General features: G+C 49.5%; 1 protein-coding gene across 2 annotated transcripts; it reads right to left on the reverse strand.

The window, feature by feature from the left end:
- Positions 1–240: 240 nt before the first annotated feature.
- dhx15 (DEAH (Asp-Glu-Ala-His) box helicase 15) lies at positions 241–23693 on the reverse strand. Of its 2 annotated transcripts, none has more exons than XM_066720779.1 (14): positions 23504–23693; positions 21976–22333; positions 17658–17851; positions 17374–17533; positions 16450–16668; positions 14110–14277; positions 6658–6744; positions 6393–6542; positions 6022–6130; positions 4935–5126; positions 3513–3635; positions 2398–2588; positions 992–1161; positions 241–829 (listed from the first exon to the last, which is right to left on the reverse strand). In XM_066720779.1, exons 1-14 carry the CDS (start codon positions 23506–23508, stop codon positions 712–714), a joined length of 2244 nt encoding a protein of 747 aa, XP_066576876.1. In that variant the 5' UTR covers positions 23509–23693; the 3' UTR covers positions 241–711. The 2 variants fall into 2 exon arrangements, with proteins under 2 accessions (XP_066576876.1, XP_066576875.1); XM_066720778.1 differs by lacking the exon at positions 23504–23693 and adding an exon at positions 23335–23493.
- Positions 23694–23739: the final 46 nt, after the last annotated feature.

The following is a 23739-nucleotide window of genomic DNA, read 5'->3' on the forward strand; positions in this document are numbered from 1 at the left end:
GGACACTGTCTTATGTTCTTATTTAGGTGGACAGATGAAGCATTTGAAACCAGATGGATCATTCAATACAGTAATTGTGGCGCAGTGGTGTCAGCAGTGGGATTCAATCACAGTACCACCGCTACGCCAGAAGACCTTTCTCCGGTCAGACTGCAGGCGCACTTTCCCTCCCATCCCCGTCCCTCACCCTCCCATCCAAGAGCCGGCGCACGGGTACAGACCACAGCGGAAACTGCAGGCTGGTATTAATCGATTTTATTGAAGTCAAAGCTCCTTTACCGAAGAAACAAGGACCGTCTACTTAAGTACATTTCTCCGAAGAGTTCACAATGTCTAAAAGGAATGTCAACATCAACATGAATGCTCATGCACAACATGGTCAGTAATCGTATTCCTGTTGAAAAAAAAAACCTCATCGGGGAAGTTCGAGTTCACCTTTAAAACAACCGAATCGCAATCGATGCCAACGATGACAGGTTCTGTTCTTTTTTTTATCGTTTGTTTGTCCCACTATGCAATTTGTACGAACAAAAACAAAAACAAAAAAAACACAAAAAAAAGGGAGAAAGAAAAGTTATAAAAATAATCTGAACTGTAAAGAAAACATTAAAAATCTTTCAAACGCAGGCTGTGAATCTGAGATATGGTGCACGACTGAAATGTCCCCACCGGCGAGCGCCGAGGTGGCTTCCCTGTCGGGCCGAGCCGGGCTCAGTACTGGGAGTATTCCTTGGTCTGGAGTTTGGCGATGATGCGTTCCAGCTGCCTCTTGGCTTCGCATTGAGGGAAGTTGCTCATGTCGTAGTACTGGGGAGCTATTTTTACCAACCTGGGACAAGAGACACGGGCAGAAAACACATTCATCATTTATTCCTTTAAGCAGAGTCACAGACTGAATATCAATCGAAAGAGAGAGAGACAAACAGGCAGGCAAGAGGGAGGGACAGAGAGAGAAGGACAAAGCAGGCGCAGTGGACAGCGAGGGACTCACCACTCTGGTTTGACATCAGTGCATGTGCGGATGTAGTTCTTGGTGGTGAGCACGAACTCGTTGTACAGCACCCACTCCGGCTTGTGGTCCAGGACCGTGGAGGGATGCAGCTGCACCACCTGGTTGTCCTTCACGGTCAGGTAATGCCCCGTCCTCTCCAAGTGCGCCACCTAGAAGACAGGCCGGTCAGGGTCACGGTGCGCCACCCCGCCCTGCATTACCCGCACATCCACACACTCTTTTCGGGGACTGTGTCACATGCACCCACACGCCCCACTCAAGCTCCCGCTGCTTCTCATCAGCTTCTGCTTCAGCCGACTCCCTGCTCCAAGCCCGGCCCGTTATCGAGCTCCGCTGCTTCTCTCGACTCGGACCTCCTCCAAACACAAAGTGAACTAAGCAATCGAGGGGGTGTCTCCTGGGCAGGTGGGGAAGATTATGCCGGACTCTAAAGGCGTCTTTACTGTGCCGGACCAGAGCTCGTTAGGCCAGCCTGGCCGCGGCGCTGGAGAAGCCTGACCGCAGACTGCCAGGGGCTTCCAGGAGACTAATGGCCGTCTGCTGGGTTTTCTTGTTTTCCCAGCAAAAGGAATCAGTCAAGCCCGGCTCCCAGGTCTTTATTCGTAAACAGTGAATCCCTCAAACATCTCATCACTATCGCTGTCCCAGATAAAGACTAAGAAGTCTCTCGGCTCTGCAGTTTGCCTCCATGGCTACGTCTCGCTGGACTACAACCTCGTTGTTCTCGTAACTCGTAAAATCGCTCTATATCCCTTAAAACCATCATACACGCTTTTTCAGTGCTTTTTTATTTGTATGAATGCAAACTGCTTTTGATTGGATAGAAACTAACCATGAATTACGTGAAAAGTCGCCAAGGGCAGAGGAGAACGAGAGTTTGAGCGACTATAGCCCCCCAGGGCAGGGAGCGAGTTAAACAAATAACTGCAGTAACACAGCAGTCCTTTCACATCAATATTACATGCAGTGGGACTCAGACTAAACGCTGCATTGATTTCCAGCACATCTGGCACCCACTTGAAGGAGAACATCGAGATTCGGGGAGTTTCACGAGCTGTTATTCACGGGCACAAACCGTTGGTCAAATCTGGAGTATTTCCACAGCTTCTCACGGTCCTGAAACGCTAAATTAAAGCGGACACAACTGGGGCATCCTGGACGCCGTGTTTAGAGTCTCTTAATCTTGCCGCAGCTTCCTTCTGCTGGAAAAGCGCACGGCTCAGTCAGTCTCCTACGCGCCGGCACGGAGAGACCCCGACGGCCATTTCTGTGCTGCACGGCGATGGGTCAGAGAGGCCAGACCCTGACTGGAACGGCAGCTCCGGGTGGTTTATCCACAACCGCGCACACGAGTTAAAACCCAGCTGAGGCTCCGTGCCACTGACCTGCATGAAGAAGCCGGTGACCAGCGCCCGGCGGATGTTGATATAGTAGTCCCGGCTCGTGAACTCTGTGCTGCGCCGCGGCAGGTTGAACCGGTCCATGATGCGCGAGAGCTGCTGGCGGACGTTGTCGGCCGACATCAGCGACCGGTAGTTTATGAAATTGTCATAGCACCACTGGACTGACTCGTGGTCTGCGAGGGATGAGGGAGAGAGAGAGAGGGATAGGTAAGTGACAGAACAACGGCCAGGACATCCAGTCATACATCAAGGGCTTGCTACAGGGGTCCTCAGAGTTGTGCCCCTATATGTGCCTGTTAGTGTGCTTCTGATAAATCTGGAGCTGCAGTTTTTTTTTTTAGATGATACACTTGCTCTCAAACCCACTGAAAAAAAAAAAAAATCTCCACGGTTCGCTTCCCAAAAAGACCAGCTAACCAACCGACCAAGCAGAGCAGGCGAAATCAAAACACGCTCTCTGCTCCTTAAAGTCCTAAACCGGTTCTGAACTCATACTGGGAGCCACGTGGGAAACTGTTTATTTCATTCCAGATCAATACTGCAGAGCTCTTAGCGGTCTCCGAAGACGCCACGCACGAAAGCCAGGCGGTTAAAAATAGCATCAGGTCTGTGTGTAAACTCCGCCGCCGTTTCCCACCCCCCCCCCCCCTGTGCCGTTCGCAAGATAACCCTCACGGCACGGGGGCTGGGGAGAGGGGAGCGAATTATATTATATTACATTGGGAGGATATTGGAAGTAACCTTCATGTTGTCCTGAGGGACAAGGGAACGACATGCACACTGGGTCCTACAGAGCAACACTAACGCTCCATGGGAAGCAAAGGGTTAAACCCACAAACTCTGCAAAAAGGTCCTAAAAGACTAGAGATAAAAGGGTACCAGCAAACACAGATTTATCTAAATCATACGTCTTATTATGGTCAGGCTCCCCGTAATCTAATCCTACAGCTCTTAGTGGATTCAGACTAAAGCCAGTGTATCAATATAAATAAATATTTAGTCATTTGGCAGTTGGCCGTATCCTAGGCAAGATTTAGAAGCACAAAACACACTAGACACACAACACAAACTCCACAGAAGGAAAAAGCATCACTTACTTTGTTTGAAAGCGTGGTAGACGTTCAGTAGTGTCAAATGATCCCCGTCTATGTGCGCAAACCTCATCTTGGCCTCATCGGCAGCTTTCTTTGCCTCCGTCGGGCGAACGAAACACTGTGGGACTAAACAAGGTTGGTATGGGCCCAACACAGACGCCCATATGGATGAGTCACGCATTCACAGACAGGGGAACAAGGCCTAGGCTAGATCAGATCACAGAGCTTAGGGCTGGGCAGGGAAGGGGGTCTCATGGGTCTCCGACTGCATGATGGACTGCCTACTACCTTGGGGGGGTTCAACACCTAACCACATCTGCAAGACAAGAGCGTTGACAAGACTACAGGACGGCAAGAGTTACTCGACTGCTGCCGGCGCTGCGTGTAGACGAGGGGCAATTTACACTTCCATTTCAAAACAGTGAGGCGGCTGACAGGAGTCGAGAGGAGGAAAATAAAGAGCAGACGGACGGACGGAAGAGAACAGAAAACTCTCAGGAAAAAAACACAGAAATTCGTACAGGACAACGTTTATGATGAGAAGGAAGAGCATTTGAAAGGAAATGCTTGAAAGGAGTTTGAGAGAGAGTCGATGTATCCTCATGTGAAAGAACAAATGCATGGATGAGCAGCTGGGTGAGATCGAGACAGACAGAGCCGTCGATGCAGAGGCGCATCCGGCACGACTCGTGAAATGGAAGGAGAGGTTCTGCCCTGCCCAGCGGCTCTGGGCCTGACCGGTTCTGTTGCTTTTTCAGTCAATAGAGAGGAAGCAATACTGAAAATGGAAGCACTACATTCAAAACCCACAATAATTGACATTCGTGCAGAAGTCCAATCTCTACAAAGGCTGCCGTTTGAGTTTTGAGTTTTCTGCGTTTGCGTTTCGTTTCCAGACGGACCCTCTGCGCTCCTCAGCTCTGCCGGCGCCGCGCACACACTGCCGTCTCGGCAACGGGCTCGGCAGAGAAAAAAGCCGGCGTACCAATTATTAATGCGCCCAGCACAGAGTCCGCTGGTCCGCTCTGTTTTTGTTTTCTTTCAGAGGCGTCTTTTTATCACAGCGAACAGTATTCTGCGTTGGCAGCCTCAAGTGCCAATACTACAGCGGCGGCAACCTGGAGTCGCACCGGCTATAAACTCATTAATTTAGTGTAGACATGCCCCCCCCTCCCACCCCACCCTAAATATTAATCTGACACTACCAATCCTCTCCTCCAAACATCACTCTCTCCGGAGGGGGGAAAAGATCAAGACAAAGTGCTGATTAAAGCTTCACTAGTTCCATGAGAAGGACGCTGCTTAAAAACAACCCTTGAAATAAATAAAAATAGAAAAAGGTAAACCGGCGGACGAAAAAACAAGCCTACATCTACAAGCTGAGATACGTTTATTTCCCTGGACGAACGCTTTCCCTGGCATTACCTGACAGCATGGCCGTGATGGACAGGATCTCATTGGAACAGTTGAACTCGCAGCTGGCAATGACCATCTTGGCCAGCTGGGGGTCCAGGGGGAACTCGGCCATCATGGAGCCCAGCTCGGTCAGGTCTCCGTCGTCGTTCAGGGCGGCCAGGTAGTTCAGCAGCTCCAGGGCCCTCATGAGCGTCTCTGGGGCTGGACACACAATCAAACTCATCAGCGTATCTCAAATACACAACAATGCCTGCGAGGATCGTATTTCACCTCATAAAACACTAGCCTGAACACTATGATGCCAGTGACGTGTCCAGGAACAGCATAGACTTTATATTTGCACATCTCAATCTATCGCTAGTTTAAAATGTGCCTAAAGCAAAGCGATTTAGAGGCTGGAGAAGTAAATACCATTTACCTCAAGACTGGTAGGTTGTCATAATGCACAAACTGAATTAAACAGTAGGTTGTACATTTAAAAAAACATTTGATCCATTCAAATTTCCCGCACGGTTCTCGAGTTCTATGTAGTTCTGAAAAAGAATAAGCCCAATGCCACAACCGCGGATTTCCTCGGCTGCAAAGCTCTCTGCGGGATCTAGCCATGGTGACAGTCTCTGTATTTCAAACCCGCTGGTCTGGTTCGTTTTGGTACAGCGTCTGATTGCCTCTTTTAGAAAATGTCCCAGTAAAACAAGAGAATTAAGACCGCGTCTCCAGTCCCTGCAACATAAACCGATCCAGTGGATTATATTATTTAACAGACCGGTTTTCGAATCTCTTATCTCGTCTGTTCATTAGTTCGTTCTTGCAGAGGCTCGATTCACACGCTGCATTTGCCAAACCAGACCCAGGTGCTTCACACGTTTGCCAAGACAGAATTATGCACAATTTACAACAACAACAAAAAAAGACATGGAATGTAATGCGGCTGGATTTTACTGAATTGAAACTGACGTCAACAGGAGGAGCTTCGGCAGGTTTGGCTTTTCCCCGACCAACGTAAGTTCGTAAAACAAACAAATCTATTGAGCTCTACTTCTGTCAGTTATCCGTTTTCATTTAAATAATGAGTAAAAACAAAAGCTCATCTTACCTGGTGGGTCCATGAAGTCAAAATGCACCAAGTCATCGATGCCGAGCTTCTTTAGTTGCAATACAACCGAGCCCAGGTTAGACCTTAAGATCTCAGGGTACGTGTTGTCCTGGCACCAAGGAAGAAAGACATTACATTAGCGAAGGTCCGAGTGTTTTGAGGAGACAATTATGCTGCTACACTGACAACTCTTTCCCAGTAACAGCTGACAGGATGCCTCAACTCCACCCCCACTGCTTGGACCCACTACTGAAGGGCTGGCCAACTGGGAGAAGAAAAGCTCGTCTATCATCACGACTCTCCCTACAAAACCACAGAGGAAAGGATTTGGCCGCAGCTGAACGACTACAAGAGACGTGATCAGCGTTTACCTGCATCTCTGTCTTGTACGCTTTCTCCGTGTACAGGCGGAAGCACTTCCCCGGGCGGGTCCTCCCGGCGCGGCCTGCTCTCTGCTGGGCGGAAGCCTTGCTGATGGCCGTCACCAGTAGAGACTCCACCCGGATCCTGGGGTTGTACACCTGCAGCCGGGGACAAGAAACAGCTCGAGTTTCCACTGCATTCACTTTTCACTCTCGAACCCGAGAGGTGCAGTAGTGTAAAAAAAGGTATCGTTCGTAAAAGAAGAGGTCCTACCTTTTGCTTTGCGAACCCAGGATCAATCACAAACACGACCCCGTCGATTGTCAGGGATGTTTCAGCGATGTTCGTGGAAACCACCACCTGCAGGGTGAGAGCAGGGTGAGAGCAGTCTCCAGGCAGAAGAAATGTCCCACAATCACAGAACGGCAACATAAATAAGATCTATAGAATTTACCTGTTGGAACGAAACATGTAACGAAGACGCTTAAATACAGAGGCATCTATGTAAAACAGTCCACAGTTGCATGGTAATGAATCAACTACACTACTGTCACTGACAAGAACCCAATATGGCAGCTCTACGGAGCCCAGTGCACCCTTGCAGCCATTTTGATTTACAACATTGAGATTTGCAACACCAGCGCTACACCGTGCCAGAGCACCAACACCAATTTACTGTTACTTTGATGCTATCGACTAGAAAAACAGATCCACACCCCCCCACACACACAAACGTCACTGAATATAAAACTCACATCTATAATCTAGTTTATTACACGGTGCTTTCCTGTTCATTATTGCCCATAATGGAGTCATGGGATCAATGCGTGTATATTACTTCTGTAAATATTTGAAGAATAAAGGATAATTCCAGAGAAAACTGAAACCTTACTAAGTAAACAGTTCGGGTGTCACATCTGAGGGGGAAGAATGAACAGTAATGATTAATTTCCCCCATTGAGCTCACATCATGTGAAAGTGTAAGTAGACCAGCTAAATTAAAATCATTCACAGTGACAACTGTAATAATATTGCAGTCTTACTTTTCCAAGGAGCCAGTCAGCAAAATTTAATTTTATGGATAATTGCAATTACCTAAAACCTCTGGTGCAAAAAATTAACCCGAAACCTGTTGTTACAGACACTACAGGCGGATTCAAAAAGGATCTGATCACACTTTGCGCGGGAAGGAAACCGCGTGCATGAATACTGAAACGTCCTACATTCATAAATGCATCTTTTTATCATGGTTTTTAGGTTAGTGAAAGTCTGAAGGCTTGGAGATGCAGAACACATGGTTTGTGAGGAGGGTTTAAGGCCCAGCAATGACACCCATTTCAATTGGACACTAGAACTTCAGCTCCACCGATCGCACTGCAAAGGGGACGCCACCCATTTTTTCGGCTCTCCCCCGGAGATCTGATCGGGCTCCCAGGGAAAACGCACAACAAAAATAAAACCGCTTTCAGATTTCAAAGGCATAAGCGGCCCAGAACAACCGAGCATCTCACTCCCTGATCTTTTTCCATTACAATTATCCCCCGCAGCAAGCCTCTCTATGAGGAATGACAGCTGAATCTTTGCACAGAAATCAAATGAGTCACATCAGCCCTATGGGTTCTTCCGTCTGCGTTTAAACAAATGGGAGAAGTGAAATGTGCTGCTGCTGCATGGGAGGCGGGCGGGCGGGCGCTGGATACAGCCACATCACAAAAACAGCCCCAGAGCTTCAAACCCCGAACATTAGAGTCTCACTCTGGGAGGGAGCTGTGAGGAGCTGGGCTGGACTCGCTCTCCATTAGCACAGGGGAAAAACACAAACCGGCCACTGCTCGCCATGGAAGAATGTGCCTCCAACCGATTAAGAGAATTCAACCTTCCACTCATGTATAGACACAGACACGCACACGCATGCAATATGAACAAAAGCAACGGAGCAGGCCTGTCAGCGCTTACAGGAGAACAGCGGAGGTCAGATGTTAAATTCTTTTTTTTTTTTTTTTTTTTTTTTTTTCGCCTTAGACCGCAGTGAACCACAGATGCAGCCCCCTGTGATAAAGCGGAGAGACCGAACACCTACGGGATGAACTGGAGGTCACGGAGAGCCAACTCCTCACTTCGTATGTAGACCGGGCAGCCGGCAGGATGTCATGCTACTCCTCCAGCGGTGCGTCAATAAACCGGCCTGGGGTCTTTGAGCCGCGCATCAGTCTCACTGTTCCTCCCGCGACCGAGGGAGTGAAATCGGAAGTGAAGGGTTTTCTCCGCTCCGAGTACGCAGGGACTGCAATGGCGCACAGTTAACTCGCCAACTGTCACAACTATTACATCTGAGCTGGTATTTTTACTTGCGTTTAGTTTATTAAAATGCTGCGAACAGCTTGTCTTTTACATCTCATTTCCTCCACAGTCCCAGCTTGTCTGGTGCCGGGGGCTGTGGTGAATGTGTACTTGTGGATAACCGGTGTACAAACGGACTGGTTTTGACCCTCTTGGCGGAGATGAACCCGCATCGGACTCCACCAGAGACTGGAACATTTCAATTACAAATAAAAACAAAAACAAAGAGGCGGTCAGACGGTCGGCCACACAAACGATAACGGAAGCCTGCAGTGTCTTTTCGCTAGGCTTGGCAGTGTTGGGCTGCACAAGGCCGGGCCTGACCTTCAGAGCCATCGCGTTTCGCTTCATAAATTCATTTGCAGAGAGCGACACACTCGGGTCAGGGTGCTGGCATCCAGGCGACCTCTTCAAATGATCGGCTTTAATATCTGAGCACACACACACGGTTAATTTCTTCCTGGCATTACCGAGCAATTCCCTGTTGGTTTAATTCCGAAATAGGATGCGAGAGGAGAAGCCGGAGAGGCGCAGAGCAATACAGATGCACATTTAGGCTGTAGGCACGCGCACACACTCAGATGCCGAGAGTGACTGACACCTGGACACATCACACTTTGCCGTCCCCTAAAACACACTGTCACCAATGTAAATACCATCCCTGCACAACCTCCTCTGTCTGAGGACCAGCAAGAATCTCAACATGGCCTTCCCAGCCTCCAGGACAGCGGCTGGAGGGAATAATACTCCTCCGATTGTCATTTCCAAACTGCAGCGTCACAGAGCAGCATCAGAGGAACCCCATCAGACACGCCAGCACTGCGGGAGTGGGAAACGTGCCGACTCTCAGACCCTTTATCCTTCCCGTCACTCGGCCGTGTTGCTTCAGTTCTGCCGTCTGTGCTCATCAAAGACAGGAGATAAATGCACTGGGAGGACCGTCGCAACTGGGAACTGAGAAACGCACTGTGCAGGTCAACACTGGAGCAACTGTAGCGACGATGCCGCTGGCTTACTCTTACTATGGGTTATATTAAGCCCATCACAAAAATCCTCCCATCAATTAATTTAAATTTTATTAGACAGACGATGCAATGTAAAACATATCCAAAAACACTATATGAATGACTGCTCTCTCCCAATATGAAAGTAGGCCAACCCTGCGCTGCTGCACCCTGTGGAGTTGCTCATCTGCGTTACAGAGCTGCAAATATTGACGCCTGGATGTAAACGTTCGATTTTAATTGCATGTGCATGCATTACTCATCCAGTACACTGCGACTGAGGCTGGGGGGGGAATTGAGGTATTGCAAGTACGCACTGCATGCGAATGAGGAGCAGGCGATTATCTACCGACACGGACACACACAGTGCTTTGCCAGTATGGTACTGGGAACACTAGGAAAGCAGAATTCCAGGAACACATCGGGGGTCCGCAGGCATCGGGATGCTGCTATTAGCAGCGCTGACCCACCCCTGCAGAACTGGGGTCTTACTGCCCGACAGCCAGGAAGACCGTGGGAGCCGTGACTCTACAGGGAGCAGGTGGTGCTGCTGAAATACTTTCTCCAATGTTTATATATTTATATACAATTCTAGTGTGAGAGTCAGTGTTTGAGCATGTGATGCTGGGAGGGAGAGAAAATGACTGCTGGAGCCACTTTTCCAATTCTTTACTTAAGATTAAGAAAGCCACCATCACCCTCAGTTTCTACTCAGGACAGTGTGGACCCCTCTCCCAGCCTCCTTCGATTATTACAGTATCTTATTCCCATTTTCCACATTTCTTTTGCCTTCAGATGCTACTTTACAGACACTTTCACACACTGATTTTCAATTAAATAAGCATTAAAGTTTAGGAAGTCATGCTTAAAATATATCCATCTAGAAACATTCATCAGCTATAAGTCGCCCTGGCTGAAGGTGCCTGCTCAGAAATAAATAACGATCAAGAAAAGGGAAATGAACAGAAATAAACAAGGGATGAAAATCAGTCGACGTTTCTGGCAGAACGGGCTGTAGCTCCAATCCTACTCAGAGGGGAATCCATTTTGGCTTATAGATTTGTCAGCAGAAATGCAAAGACCCAGAGCGAGACTAGCGTGTTGCTATAAATGGTAAATCTGAACAGCTAAGACAACACAGCTAAGGGGATCTGCAGCCTGCCAGGGTGCGTGCGATCCCAGGCCCGCCCCCACACGGCATTCAGCACCGTGCTCTCCCCCTGCGTGGGGCCGAGAGCTGAACACGTTGTCCACACGGCCCAGAGAACCTCCTGTGCTGGGAATACTAATGGAACCCCCCGCTGCCATGTTCACAGCACCGGGCCGGTGGAGCGAAATTTAGGGCCACGATGCACCTACAGGCATTAATACTTCAAACCCCAGATGACATGATTTAAAACACCTTGGCTAATGGTTTTAGTGTACGTTATTAACTGCATTGTTGTCTTATATAAACCCTTCGTAAGTTAATTATGGTGCTATGGTACATTTATGGACGGCTCAAATCTGCACACTTTAAAGTGTCGGGGAAGTTCACATACGGCTCCTCGTCAAATCACTCTCGGCACTTTGAGGACGGATCATGAAACACGGCGGAACCTGAAAGTGACACTTATTAATGCGACGCTCACATCCATCACCAGGAGGTGCGAGTACACAAAAGCCACCGGAGCGTCGGGGATCTTTAAAAATAGCATCCTATTCTTTATCGGAATTAAACCAATAGGAATTGCCCGGCGAAGCGAGGGAGAAATTAGCCGTGCTTAACCACATCAAACGACCCGCAGGTGTGGAGAAATTACACCTTTCAGGGCCACTGATCCACACGCAGACAGGCTGCGACGGAGAAAACCGAATAGGTAATCATTCACAGGAAAAGGTTAAAGCCAGAGCTGCGAGTGAAGGAGCGAGACTGGCTGCTGCTTAACACAACACCCCCCGCACCCTCCTCATCTGAAGGAACAGGTGGAAGAAACCCACAAAAAGAGCTTTTAAAACCAACTCTTTTCACAACAAAACAGTTGAACCGAGGTAGGGATGTGAAACTGATGTATTGTGGGCACAAACCCCAGCAGAGAAACCTGCTGCAGCACCCTGAATAAAGGCCGTTTACCCAGAATGATCCAGTAAAAAACCCAGGAAGGCTGCCCGGGATAAAGGGGTCAACTGAATCCATCACACCCAATAATCATCACCAGAACCATCACAATGGAAGAATGGGGTCCACTGTCCCATTTAACATTTAACCCATTTATACAGCTGGGCGTAGTAATCTAGGTAAACAGCAGTGCCCCCACCTGGGATTGAACCCACAACCCTCTGCATCCAGACACTTTCCCCACATTCATAGCAGAGACAAAAGTCACCACGGGGGGCATCAAGTCAAAGTATTGTGCTTCAGTAAAAGGATCTAACAGACTATTCACAAGCAGGTTTCTCACCTCTCCTCAACCCTTATCTGCATCCCGGCATTATATATTCTTAACCCCGAGAGCCTGACATTTCCACAAGGTAATTCCAGGCCATTTCAAAGCCACGGCTGATAACCAAGCTCTGAAAAACTGATAATCGAAAGACATCTGTTCTGCTCAGACACCCCGGGAGTCAGTTGGAGGTGTTAAAAAAAGAAAAGACACCGGGCTGCCATCTCAGGCAAGTATATAATAAAGTCTATCAGTCACCTCAGGAAGAAAGGAAAGAGGATAGAAAAAAAAGACGCTGTGCTAATTTGAAATGGAAACCCATCAAGATCTCAAGGCTGTATCTGGTGCTTGTGTGTTATTAAACTCACTGTATCCATAGCAGGCTTTCATGTCAACAATCCTTTTAGCACAAAGAGCAAACAGAGATAATGTTTGAACTTTTAAAACGCTTGTCCGCAGCTTAAGGTAATCAAGCTGTTCAAAGTCCTGAGCCTTTGTAAATATACAAAGCAGTTCAAAATGATGAAAATTAATGAAAGGGAGGAGAGGAGAGGGGGAGGGATGCCAGCTCTGTCCGAGGAGGGGAATCGATGGTTGTGTGGTACAGGATTCATTACAGTTGTGTTAAAGTGAGCATGTCGCTGGGACGGGTTTGTGTTACTGGCCCAGTGCAGGGTTTCCCAGTCCTCTATCCGACGACACACACCAGCTGTGCGATACCAAGATTCCTCAAAATCCATCTGCCACAAAAGTTAACCATTTTCAGTTTGGCAGAGAATATACACAAACCATATATTGAGGTAAACAGGAGCATTTTAAAATGAAAAAGAAAAACATTGTGGCTGAGAGTTTTAAAAATAGTTCCATGTGTTCCCAGGACATGCGTTCCTTGAAACCATTAGCTCTGTGGACACGGAGAGGAGCTTCAATACAAGACACTGCGGGCAGGTAAGAGGGAATCGCTGACAGAGGGAAAACGGCACAATTATGCATCATTGGGATTTATGCTACAGATTGACAAAATAACCCGACTGTAGAGCATTCTGCAGGTGCTCTTCAAAGTTCAGAAAAATTCAAAGTGCCATCATTTACTCTGCCTTTAATTACCCCCATTATCCCTGATCACCTCTATATTTACAATATGGGGTTTCTCTTTGATTAAAACAGTTTAGAAACTGTTTTTCTTGTCTTATTTTCATGCATTTCTAGTTTCATTGTTGCCATCAACGTATTGAAAACGGAAATAATGGAACTCAGGAAAAAATAAGTCAGAATTTTAAATAAAACTGATTTCACAGGGTCCCAACACAGCCGTCAGGGGTGAGAAAGTCCAGATGAAAGACCCTTTAAAATTGGGCACAGTGCATCACAGGACGACGCGTCCCCTGGGATCGCAGCTTCACCACACAAAGACAACACACACACCCTTCCGGAAACCAACCAGAGCAGCAGCCGATTTAAAGCTGAATCTGTCAGACGCCGGCTGACGCGAGTCCTCGTCTACAGAGCCGGTTCAATTAAGATTTCGGCTTTGATTACAAAGAAAATTAAGTTTTATAAACCCTGCGATATATCAAAAGGCAGGAGAAGAGGAGGGGAGAAAAATTAAGTTTCAAACAAATCTGGCGATTCTCCCAGAACCAACTCCGGACTCGACGCTCGTTTCTTGCTTCAGTACGTCAGTCGTGGTTCGCCGTCACTTCTCGCATTAGCGAAGGCGAGAAGCGCACGTCAATAGCGGCGCCTGCGGAGGAGAGACTGCGGCGCTGGGGTCCTCGGGCTGGCAGTGACTAATACCCAGCTCTCGATCCGGGAGGCTGTTCAGATCAGCCGACAGGAGCAGCATATGTTGTGAGTCAGCCCTGCACCAAAACCAGAGGAAGCACGTTCTCTCTCATCCCTCCCTCCTTCCCTCTCTAAAGCCACCGAGCCGAAAGGGAACCGAGAGCCGTACGTACCTTGCGTCCGATCGCGCCACTCGTCTTCTTGGGAGGGGGGGGCTCAAAGATCCTCTGCTGCTGCTGGGGTGGGAGGGTGGAGTACAGCGGGATGATCTTGATGTCTCCGACTTCGGGGCCCAGGTCGTCGATTTCTCGTTTTATCCGTTTACAGGCTTCATCGATTTCCTGAAAGAGGATTCGCATGGCTAATGTCAACGGTTAACATCTTTTAAAATAAATACTGATCTAAATCATGTAGCTCACCTATTACACACACAGCATCAGATTAAAACCCAGCAGACCACCATGAACAGAAGGGTGATGAAGCCCCTCGGTCTGACACTGAAGTCTTTGGCACAAGGAATTCAGGACAACAATCTCCAGAGCGCCACTTTAAACCACTACAGGCTTGACAGTATTCCAGCACCGACAGGCTATAAAAGCCACAGACCTGGATCTATCCCAGTGCAAATCATATGACAACTGACACGGACACATCCCGGACCCCAATTCGAAACATGCTGGCAGCTCTCGGGTGGACTCAGCCAAGGCAGGGTAGGATGGTTGTTTTTCAGGCATGCAGACCAAGTTACAATAGAGTTAACACATTCATGCTAAATCAATCACCGCATCAATAATAAACGCTTTTGAGGTTTTGATTTGGAACAGGCCCTGGGCTGTGAAAGCAACTTTGCCAGTTGCATTGGTAAAATAATGTATATCATCTCTACGCATATAGAGAGAGAGGGAGAGAGAGGATGGGCACATGGGGGGACAATGCAAATTAAAATTCGCAATCGGGGCAATCCACACTCACACATTTGTCCAAGAGCATTGAAAACAAGCCTGCAGCAATCTGCCTGTGAGCCAATCAGCCTGCTGCACTTACAGGATAAATCTGCTGCTCAAAGAGTCTGACGCATTTTGAGGGGGAGGGACAAAAAAAATAATAAAAAAAAAAAGCTAACCTATACTCAAACGCAGCCCTTACAAAGCATCACTGTGGCCCCAATTAAGCCTCCCCTCCCATCGACAGAAGCCTGCAGTTCTCTCTCTGCCACCCCGATCACATGAGTCTTACTGATCCTCCCGCACCCTGGTCGACAGCACAGCAAACCGCTGCCTCTAGCAAGGTCAACTGATGTCTTCCTCGCTGCCTACATCCGCGAAAAGTCGCACTTCGACACTTCACTGGGCGTCTAAGGTCAGCTGCCATTAGCCGGCACACACCCTGGAGCCAAAAGCACCCTTACCCTGGTCTCTCTCTCCAAATCTCAGCAAAGCTCAAACTCAGGAAGAAGTAAACGCCACTGTCATTTCACCCAGCTCTCCTCAACTCCAGCCTGAAAGACACCCCAGGCTCATAAACCCGGGGCCCAGCACTAATGCATCCACACGCCCCGAGGAAAACCCAATCTGTACTCGGGCTAGTGAAGAGCTCGCACCTTAAAGCAACAGCTCTATGGATGTGTAATTCTATCCCCCCATCCAGCTTATCCGAGCTCTCAGCCGGGCCTGCAGCACCATCATCAGTCCACTCTGAAAAGTACAGCCCCTTGGTAAGAGGGTCACGTGACCAGATCCAGGCCTGGCTCTGACTGCAGGGAAGGACTGTTCTATGGAAGCAACTCGACACATTCAGCAGCCACTTTAACAACCTGCTGCTCCGTCATGCTGTGCATATTAAAAACACTGCCTTTTAATCCAACCCTGTAGAAATAATACTCTAGTAAGAAAAGGGTGTGTGTGGGGGGGGGGGGGGAAATCAGCAGAAAAATCATTCCATTTAAATTAATCTCATACGTGTTGATCTCCGTGCTGTTAATTACAGAGATTGCTGCGTATCTCCACATTTCAAGCACAACGGCCTCGGGCACATTGTAACGCTTATCTTTTGATTATTTTTAAAACAAAGGTTTGTACAACACACAACTGCCAAAAATAGTAGCGCAAAACTTCCTGCAATTTCAGCATAAATAAGCCGTTATCTCACGCAGATAAAATGCTCGGCGGCTTCAGGGGGTCGCCGGTGATATTAGTTTCCTGCAAAGTCCGGGCAAAATTTAGAGTTTACACTGGGGGGGCAACAGCACCCGAAAACCGATCGGTGCCACCCTGTCCTGCATCACACTCTCAACCCACTTCAGATCAGGTCAATAAATGATATGTAATTCAGTGCTTCTGTGTTGTAATCCCTGCTTAAAAGGCTTCGTCGGGACAAAAGCAAAATCTCATCACAGTTACTCATCGACGCGTCACTCCTGTGCTATTGAACTCCAATCGCTGCCTGTTATTGTCCTGTCTGAGCAACAACAAACAACAACAAAAACCGATCGAGGCCAGCAGGGACCGACGTACCTCCTGGCCGGTGAGGAAGAGCAGCACGTCGCCCTCCTCCTCCTCGCACATGTGGATCTGAATGACGGTGCGGATGGCTGCCTCCAGGTAGTCCCTCTCGGGCTCGGGCGTGTAGAAGATCTCCACGGGGTGGGTGCGGCCCGGGATGGTGAGCAGAGGACAGTTGTCAAAGTAAATCTGAAACTTCCCGGCGTCCAATGTGGCGCTCATGACAATAACCTGCGAGGAAAACAAATGCATAAATAGACAGACAGACACACATACACAGAGACAGACATGCACACGCACACAGAGGTAGACAAGACACGCAAGCACACAGAGACACGCAGAGACAGACATGCACGCACACAGAGACGGAGAGACAGAGACTGAAGGACAACCAAAAAAACATTCTGTATCCAAAACACATTGCTACTAAGCCTAGACACACAAGCAGGGGGGCCCACACTCTCATCCAGGCTATAATTGCCCTCAATCAGAGGCAAATTAAAAGCCACATTTCGAAGGAACAGAGAGCAGATAATGCAGAATAACCCAGAGCTCATTTAACAGTCTCTGAGCACATGTGTAACCTTTAATAAGCCCACAGCAACGAGCAGCCATTACCCAGCTGCTTTATGGGAGCGGTCCGGCACATCGTATCTATAAAAGCCGCGCGCTCCTCATCCCCTCAGATTGATGGCCTGAAACCGGCTGACCGGGGAGCCGTTTGCCTGGTGTTGCAAAGCGACCCGCTGAGCGTTTGTGCATTAAACGCCTCGCTCTGTCTTCCCTCGGTGGGCAGCAGCTGTCAGGCCAGGCAGGTTTATCGCCCGATCGCCAGCAACACACCAAATATATCAACAATAAAGCTGTGAACAGACGCTGCTATTTTAAGAGCCAGACGACCCTCGAACCCCGAAGTCAGGAAGCGGCGACGGATACCTTCAAATCGCATCTCTGCCTGACAACTTCCTTCAGGACGCCCATCAGGATGTCGGTGGCGAGGGTGCGCTCGTGGGCCTCGTCCAGGATGATGACACCGTAGCGCTCCAGGAGGGGGTCGTTCATGGCTTCCCGGAGCAGCATACCGTCGGTCATGTACCTGGGGGCGGGGGAGCGGACACGGTGAATCGAGCGCTTAAAAAAAAAAAAACCTCAACCGATCACCTCGATCACCTAAACAAGTCTCTCTCCTCCACACGAGAGCAGAAGAGGACGGCACGTACTTGAGGATGGTCTTTGCGCTGCTGCAGTCTTCGAATCGGATGGAGTAGCCCACTTCCTGGCCCAGCATCACGTCCATCTCGTCCGCCACCCTCTGCGCCACACTCATGGCTGCCACCCTCCTGGGCTGGGTGCAGGCCACGCCGCGCTTGGGCCCCGGGAGGGCACGCACCATGTCCACACACCACTGCGGGATCTGCCAAGGCAAAGGGCTTCATTAGACACCAGGAAAAAATAAATAGCTATTAATCGGTTAATTGGACGTAACCGAGTCAGACATTTCACGGGGTCTGACACAGGGGACAGTCTGATGACCAATGAGTTACAGTCTTGGGACAATACTGACGCTTCACGGCAAGACTAAATGTGGTAAGCTGAATAAATGTTCTGCTTAAAAACACACGACCGGAGAATAAATCTGCAGGGGCTTTGGTTTTGCTTGGAGCCCAATCCTTCAAACAGAAGGAACAGAGCATCATGGGACTGTAAACAGTCAGACATTCAAATTCACAATGGTTTCCATGTTACAAAGAGAAGGATAAATAAACAAAAGGATAAAAACAGGAGACACTTCTTCACACAGAGGCGTCACAATCTGAACAAACTCCCCAGCGATGTGGCTGAAGAGACAATTTGGGAACATTCAGAAACAGACTGGATAGGATCCTTGATCACTTAGTTATTAATGGACACCAAACGAGCACGATGGGGCGAATGGCCTCCTCTCGATTGGACACATGTTCTTAATATGCAACAATATTTTCACTCAAACAGGAATAGCAACACTCTGCTCTGGGCACTAAGCTTGATCTGCTAGGAAACATTCCCATCGTCGGTAACCGGAGCTTCTCGTATGACAGCGTAAACACAAAGGAGGGGGAGAGATGCTCGAAGTCCGCAGCGACCCAGTCTGACCTCACTTGGACAATTGTGTCCAGTTCTGACCAGAGCACCGTGACACACTAATTATATTGACCTGAATATATGATGCAAATCTAATCTCGATCATCAGAGAAGCTGAAGTGTCAAATCATTGTGCTGATAAAAACGGTCACTGAAAGCAATGCGAGACGATGGTGCAGGAAAAAATAGCTGCTTTTGATCACACAGCCTCGGAGAATCTCCTTTCATCAGCCTAAAAGTGCTCCTGTTTTGTGATATTAACATATTGAGATACAAATAAATTTCAGAGCTTCACCGACACCCTCTAGTGGTCAGTACAGAAAGGGTTTATTTCCCCCACTGGCTGCTGAAGTCTCATGCGTTTGACATGATGGGGTTTGTTCCAGTAATTTGTGATCTCTGAACTGAAAAGTGAGGATGTCTTAAATTCCACTGTCTCACACTCAAGCTGATATTATAGTGCTCTGGAAACAACAATACGGAGAACCACCAGACTGAAATCCACGCTGAATGAGTCGAGCACCGCAGTGGACTGGAGGAGCTGAAGACCTCAAGTTGGCAACACAGCCAAGGGCATTTGATTCAGGGATTCAAAACCCAGGTGTGGGGCAAGTCAAGCCAGGGGACGCCTGAGAGATGAGCAGTACTATAGGGACCCGGGGCCACGGGTACTAGGAGCACTCAGGACAGGAGTCAGGAGACATTTAAAAAGGATGAATATATGGTTTACCACTAAGCAAAGCCTCTCCTGAACTTTCTGCCTGCAGGGGAGGCAATCCGATTGATTGTCTCTAAAATGGCGCGGTCTCTCTCTGCTCTGTGCCTCGTGGTTTTCGTTTATTTCACTATGTTTGACTGTGAGGCAGCGGTCTGCTGTAATCCTCAGTCTCCGTGCTGCTCACACCCTGTCGGTGTCCGAGTCTCGCTCAGTGGTGATCGGATTTTTGACCGCTTCAAAAACTGAATTATATTGCAAAATGCTACTGCAGGAACAGTACGAACCTCCCATGGGGAGAGGAAACAAATGCAAAACTGGGAACACAGCTGACTTTCTTCAAATCTACACACAATATCTGCAGTTTTTGACAGTGTTTTCAATAATCACACAGCTCTGGCCCAATTGGTTTTATTTGGGCAGCAAAACCGAACCTGACCCGAACCCGTATTGCGACTGAGGCAAAGCAAAGTGCAGGTGTTAAGCACGGATGAACATTCTTCAATGAGAAGGTTAACTGATTTTATAGCACCTTTCAGAAATCACAAAGCACTGGACAGAAAATAAATGCAGCAAAACAGCAGTAAAACACCTCCACAAAGATTTAATAAAACAGAAGTCAACAGTCTAAAAAGCCCTGGTAAAAAGAGGAGTTTTAAAAGATTTAGAGACCTGAGGACAAGGGGCCGGGTCTCAGCGTGCCTCACAGAGGATTAAGGAGGGCCGGCTCAAACAGCAATACATCCACGAGAGCAGCTGATTCACTGAAGTGGCTACAGCTCCATTATTTGATTGTTTTTTCAGAAGGCCAAGAAAAACACATTTGTCTCCGACAGGGAAAATGAGCGTCCGCACCGCAGCATATAAAACAGGCCCCGGGTTCCTCCTCCCCTCAAAACCCACTGGAGCGCCGTGCGGCAGAGGCGTCCGAGGCGCCGGCTCCGAAGCGGAATAGTAATTCCCACTCCTCACTTCATTAACCTGTTTCCCCTCTCATTCCCAGCAGCCAGACTTTCTTTGGTTTTCCGTTTTATTTGTATAGTATCTGCTCTAAAATATTGCCCAATTTACGGCGCTCATAAATCCTGGTCTGGCGGAGAATGAGCACATTTTTCTCCTTTTGGGAAGAAACATAAGCCACTCAATCCAGTAACTATTTTTAGATGCATGCGAGTGATTTGTATTCACACTGCACTCCGGCTGGGGGAGAAATAAATAAAAAATCATAATCCCTTTTCTGCTTTTGTCACAGTGCGTCTCTTTTCCTCAGTTTGTGTGGAATGCGTCTCTCTGATACAGTGCTAGATCTCAAAAGCTAATAAAAAGGGTTTTAAACAAGCTTAAGCTGCCCTAGAGCTTTTCCTCACTAATATGTAAACTTCCCGAGGCGCCCTCCTTAGCCCGGTTTAAATTAAGCCAATTCAGAGCTAAACGCCTCGGATGTGAAGCGCGTTCTTGTGGCCGATTCTCATCAGCACCGCGCCGGTCTGTGGCGACAAGGTCACGTGTCAAAGGCGGTGGAGCCTCGCGGTTCTGAAAGGGCCCAAGTCGGGAAGAGAAACACTCGGAGGAAGAGGCAGGGGGGTGGTTACTTCGTCCTTCAATTCATAACCTTAAGCAAAGTGAGATTTCATTAAGTGATGTCAGTTTTACAGCACTGAAGGCACCAAGAGAGTCAGGGAGGGGAGATATAAACACTGTAGATTTAAAATCAGCACTAAGGACGGCCGAGGATAATACAGAATATTTATATTTTTGGATTCTTCGTGACTTTGGATCTTAATGCCAAAAAATAAAAAAACACTAATAGGTATAAATTAACCATTTAAACTCGGAATGCAAAGCCTCATTTATCAAACATAAATCCTGTCGCTATTCCACATCTTACAGATTTGTCTCTGCCTAATTGAGCTGGTATTTCAGGTAAAGGGATTGTGCTTTTAAAAACTGCTTAATTAATCTTGGGGAGTTTAAACAGATCAGTCAGCAAAGGAACTCTTACTAGTTCATACGTTTTGATCAGCAGTGATGGAAAAAAGGGGTCCTTCGAGCGTCCTGAACGGCACGCCCCCCATTTCCTTCACCTAAAACATCAAGGCAAACAATTCCCACAACTTGCCCAATGCGTCGAGTTCAGTGTCGAGACAGATTTCACGGTGAACGTTGTGAGGGACGGTACTGCAACCTTTAGCATTGTCCATATGAGACACAGGGAATGGGTCAGAAGATTAAAGCACACTTACAGATTACATGCACGGTTGCGATTTAAAATAAGTTGGGGGGGGGAACAATTAAGAAGGATAGGGCTCAGGGCGCTATAAACTGGGTCCAGATGGGTTCACAGCGCTCTCTGAATCAGCATCATCACCTGGAAACTGATACACTGGTTAAACTGGTGCAGTTATCCAATCGAAACCTGAAGAGACCAACCGCAGCTGTGCAGCCCCTGCCATTAAAACTGCCAACTGGCCTGGCCGTCCACCAGAGTGGGGTCAACGCCAGCGTGCTCACCACAACGGCAGACACGACATCAGGGAAGCTCAGAGCAGGAGTGGAGCTCCAGGCATCTTTCAATCAGCCAGCGATTAAGACCTGGAGTCAACAGGCGACTCGACCTCGAATAAGAGGACATGAAAGCCAAAAGATGAAGAGAAATAATCTGGCGAGTGCCGAGACCTGGCAAAGTCACCCGCGTGCCTCACCTGCGTGGTCTTCCCGGAGCCGGTCTCCCCCACCAGCACGAAGCTCTGGTTCCTGGTGAGGATGTCGTTGAAGCGCTCCTTGTACTCCCACACGGGCAGCTGCAGCCGCTTCTTCAGGATCTCGTAGAAGCGCGGCGTGTGCGGCAGGTTGGTGAAGGGGTTGATCTGCTGGTGGATGGCGGACTGCTTCAGCGTGGGGATGCCCGTCCCCGCCATCATGGGGTTGAGTGAGATGCCACCGGGCACCTTGACGTCCTTCTCCCGGTCCCGGTCACGCTCGCGGTCCCTGTCCCGGTCGCGGTCCCGCTCCCTGTCCTTCGGCCGCTCGTCACGCTCCCTGTCCCGCTCTCTGTCTTTCCTGCAACGGAGAATGGTGGTGAGAGGCGGAGCTGACTGAAGCCACAGAGGGAGGAGGAGGAGGGTAAGGGAGGAAGAGGAGAGATGCACCCACAGATAGAGGCACAGAGCAGTTAGTTCACTGAAGGCACCAGCGCCAGTGAAGGGGGGGGGTGAAGAAATGCATCCAATTCAAACATTTTTTCCCCCACTGTATAATTCAAGCATATCAGTCTCCTGCTGGTACAAACATGCTCCAAGTTCATTATATACTGCGCTAACGAGGAGAGTGAATAATTACTGATGAACCCTGAGCAGATCAGTTTACACTCAATCACTTCTGCTCCGTTTAGCACCCATATTCAATATACCCGGCCGTGCACTGCGGGGTCGGCTGTCAATCTGCGGCCCATTTCAACACACCAGTCCAGGGACGTGCGTGTCCGCAGCGGCCCGTCAGCGTGGGAGGCGTCTGGAGCCAAAACAGCAGCTACTGAAGCGGGGCTGTGCGGGAGACCGGGGCACGGCGGCACACAGAGGGAAGCCCCCGAGAGACACTGCCCGGCTCGGGTCGCACGGCGGCCGTGGGGCGCCGTAACTCGCAGGACCGGCCCCCTGCTCTCAAGCCTCGCCGCCGCCATGCTGCCCCCAGACAAGCGCCACCGCACGGCGGGGTTTCTCACTGCCCGGCGCTGAGGGAGACGGCGCAGGCCCAGGCGTGGGCTCTTCCCCCCGGGGTCACAAGCCGGTCTCCCCCCGCCGGCAGCGCAGGCCGCATGCGACACACACGTGCGAAACAGCCGCAAAACAGCGGCGCCTCCGACCCGCACAGCCGGGCGGCAGCAAGGCGTTCGTGACAGCACCGCACAGCGGCGGGCTCGGGTCGGGTCGGGTCGGGTCGGGTCGGGTCGGGCGGCGGTACCGCAGCGGCCGGGTGTCCGTCCCCCAGCACCGCGCCGCTCCGCACAGCCCCCTCGCCGCCCAAACAAAGCGCTCGAACCCCGCCGCCGCCGCGCCACTCACCCGTCGGAGGAGGAGCGCTTCTTGGTGGACGCATAGTCGTCTCCCAGGTCCAGCCGGTGCCTCTTAGACATGCTGATCGCAAACGCCGAGCTCAGCCTCCGAGGCGACCACGCTACTGCGCCTCTCCGTCCACAGCCGCGGCGACAAGATGGCGACCGGAACCACTTACCTCATCCGAGCGCCTCCGCGCAGACGTGCGGTCGCGGCTCAGCGGCGGGCGGGTCCGGCTCCGGGTCGCGGCGGCCGCTTTTCGCGCACAAGTGCGTGGAAAAAGGTCGTAAATGAAAAAAGGCGGCGAAAGCGAAATGTTGCTGTTCGGCCGCCGCGCCGGTGTCATCGGTACACGGAGCCCAAAGCGGAAGTGGCGCAGGATTGTTTCCCGCCCCCCTCTCTCTCTCTCTCTCT

Source organism: Amia ocellicauda, chromosome 13 (genome assembly GCF_036373705.1).
Source record: "Amia ocellicauda isolate fAmiCal2 chromosome 13, fAmiCal2.hap1, whole genome shotgun sequence".
NCBI lineage: Eukaryota > Metazoa > Chordata > Actinopteri > Amiiformes > Amiidae > Amia > Amia ocellicauda.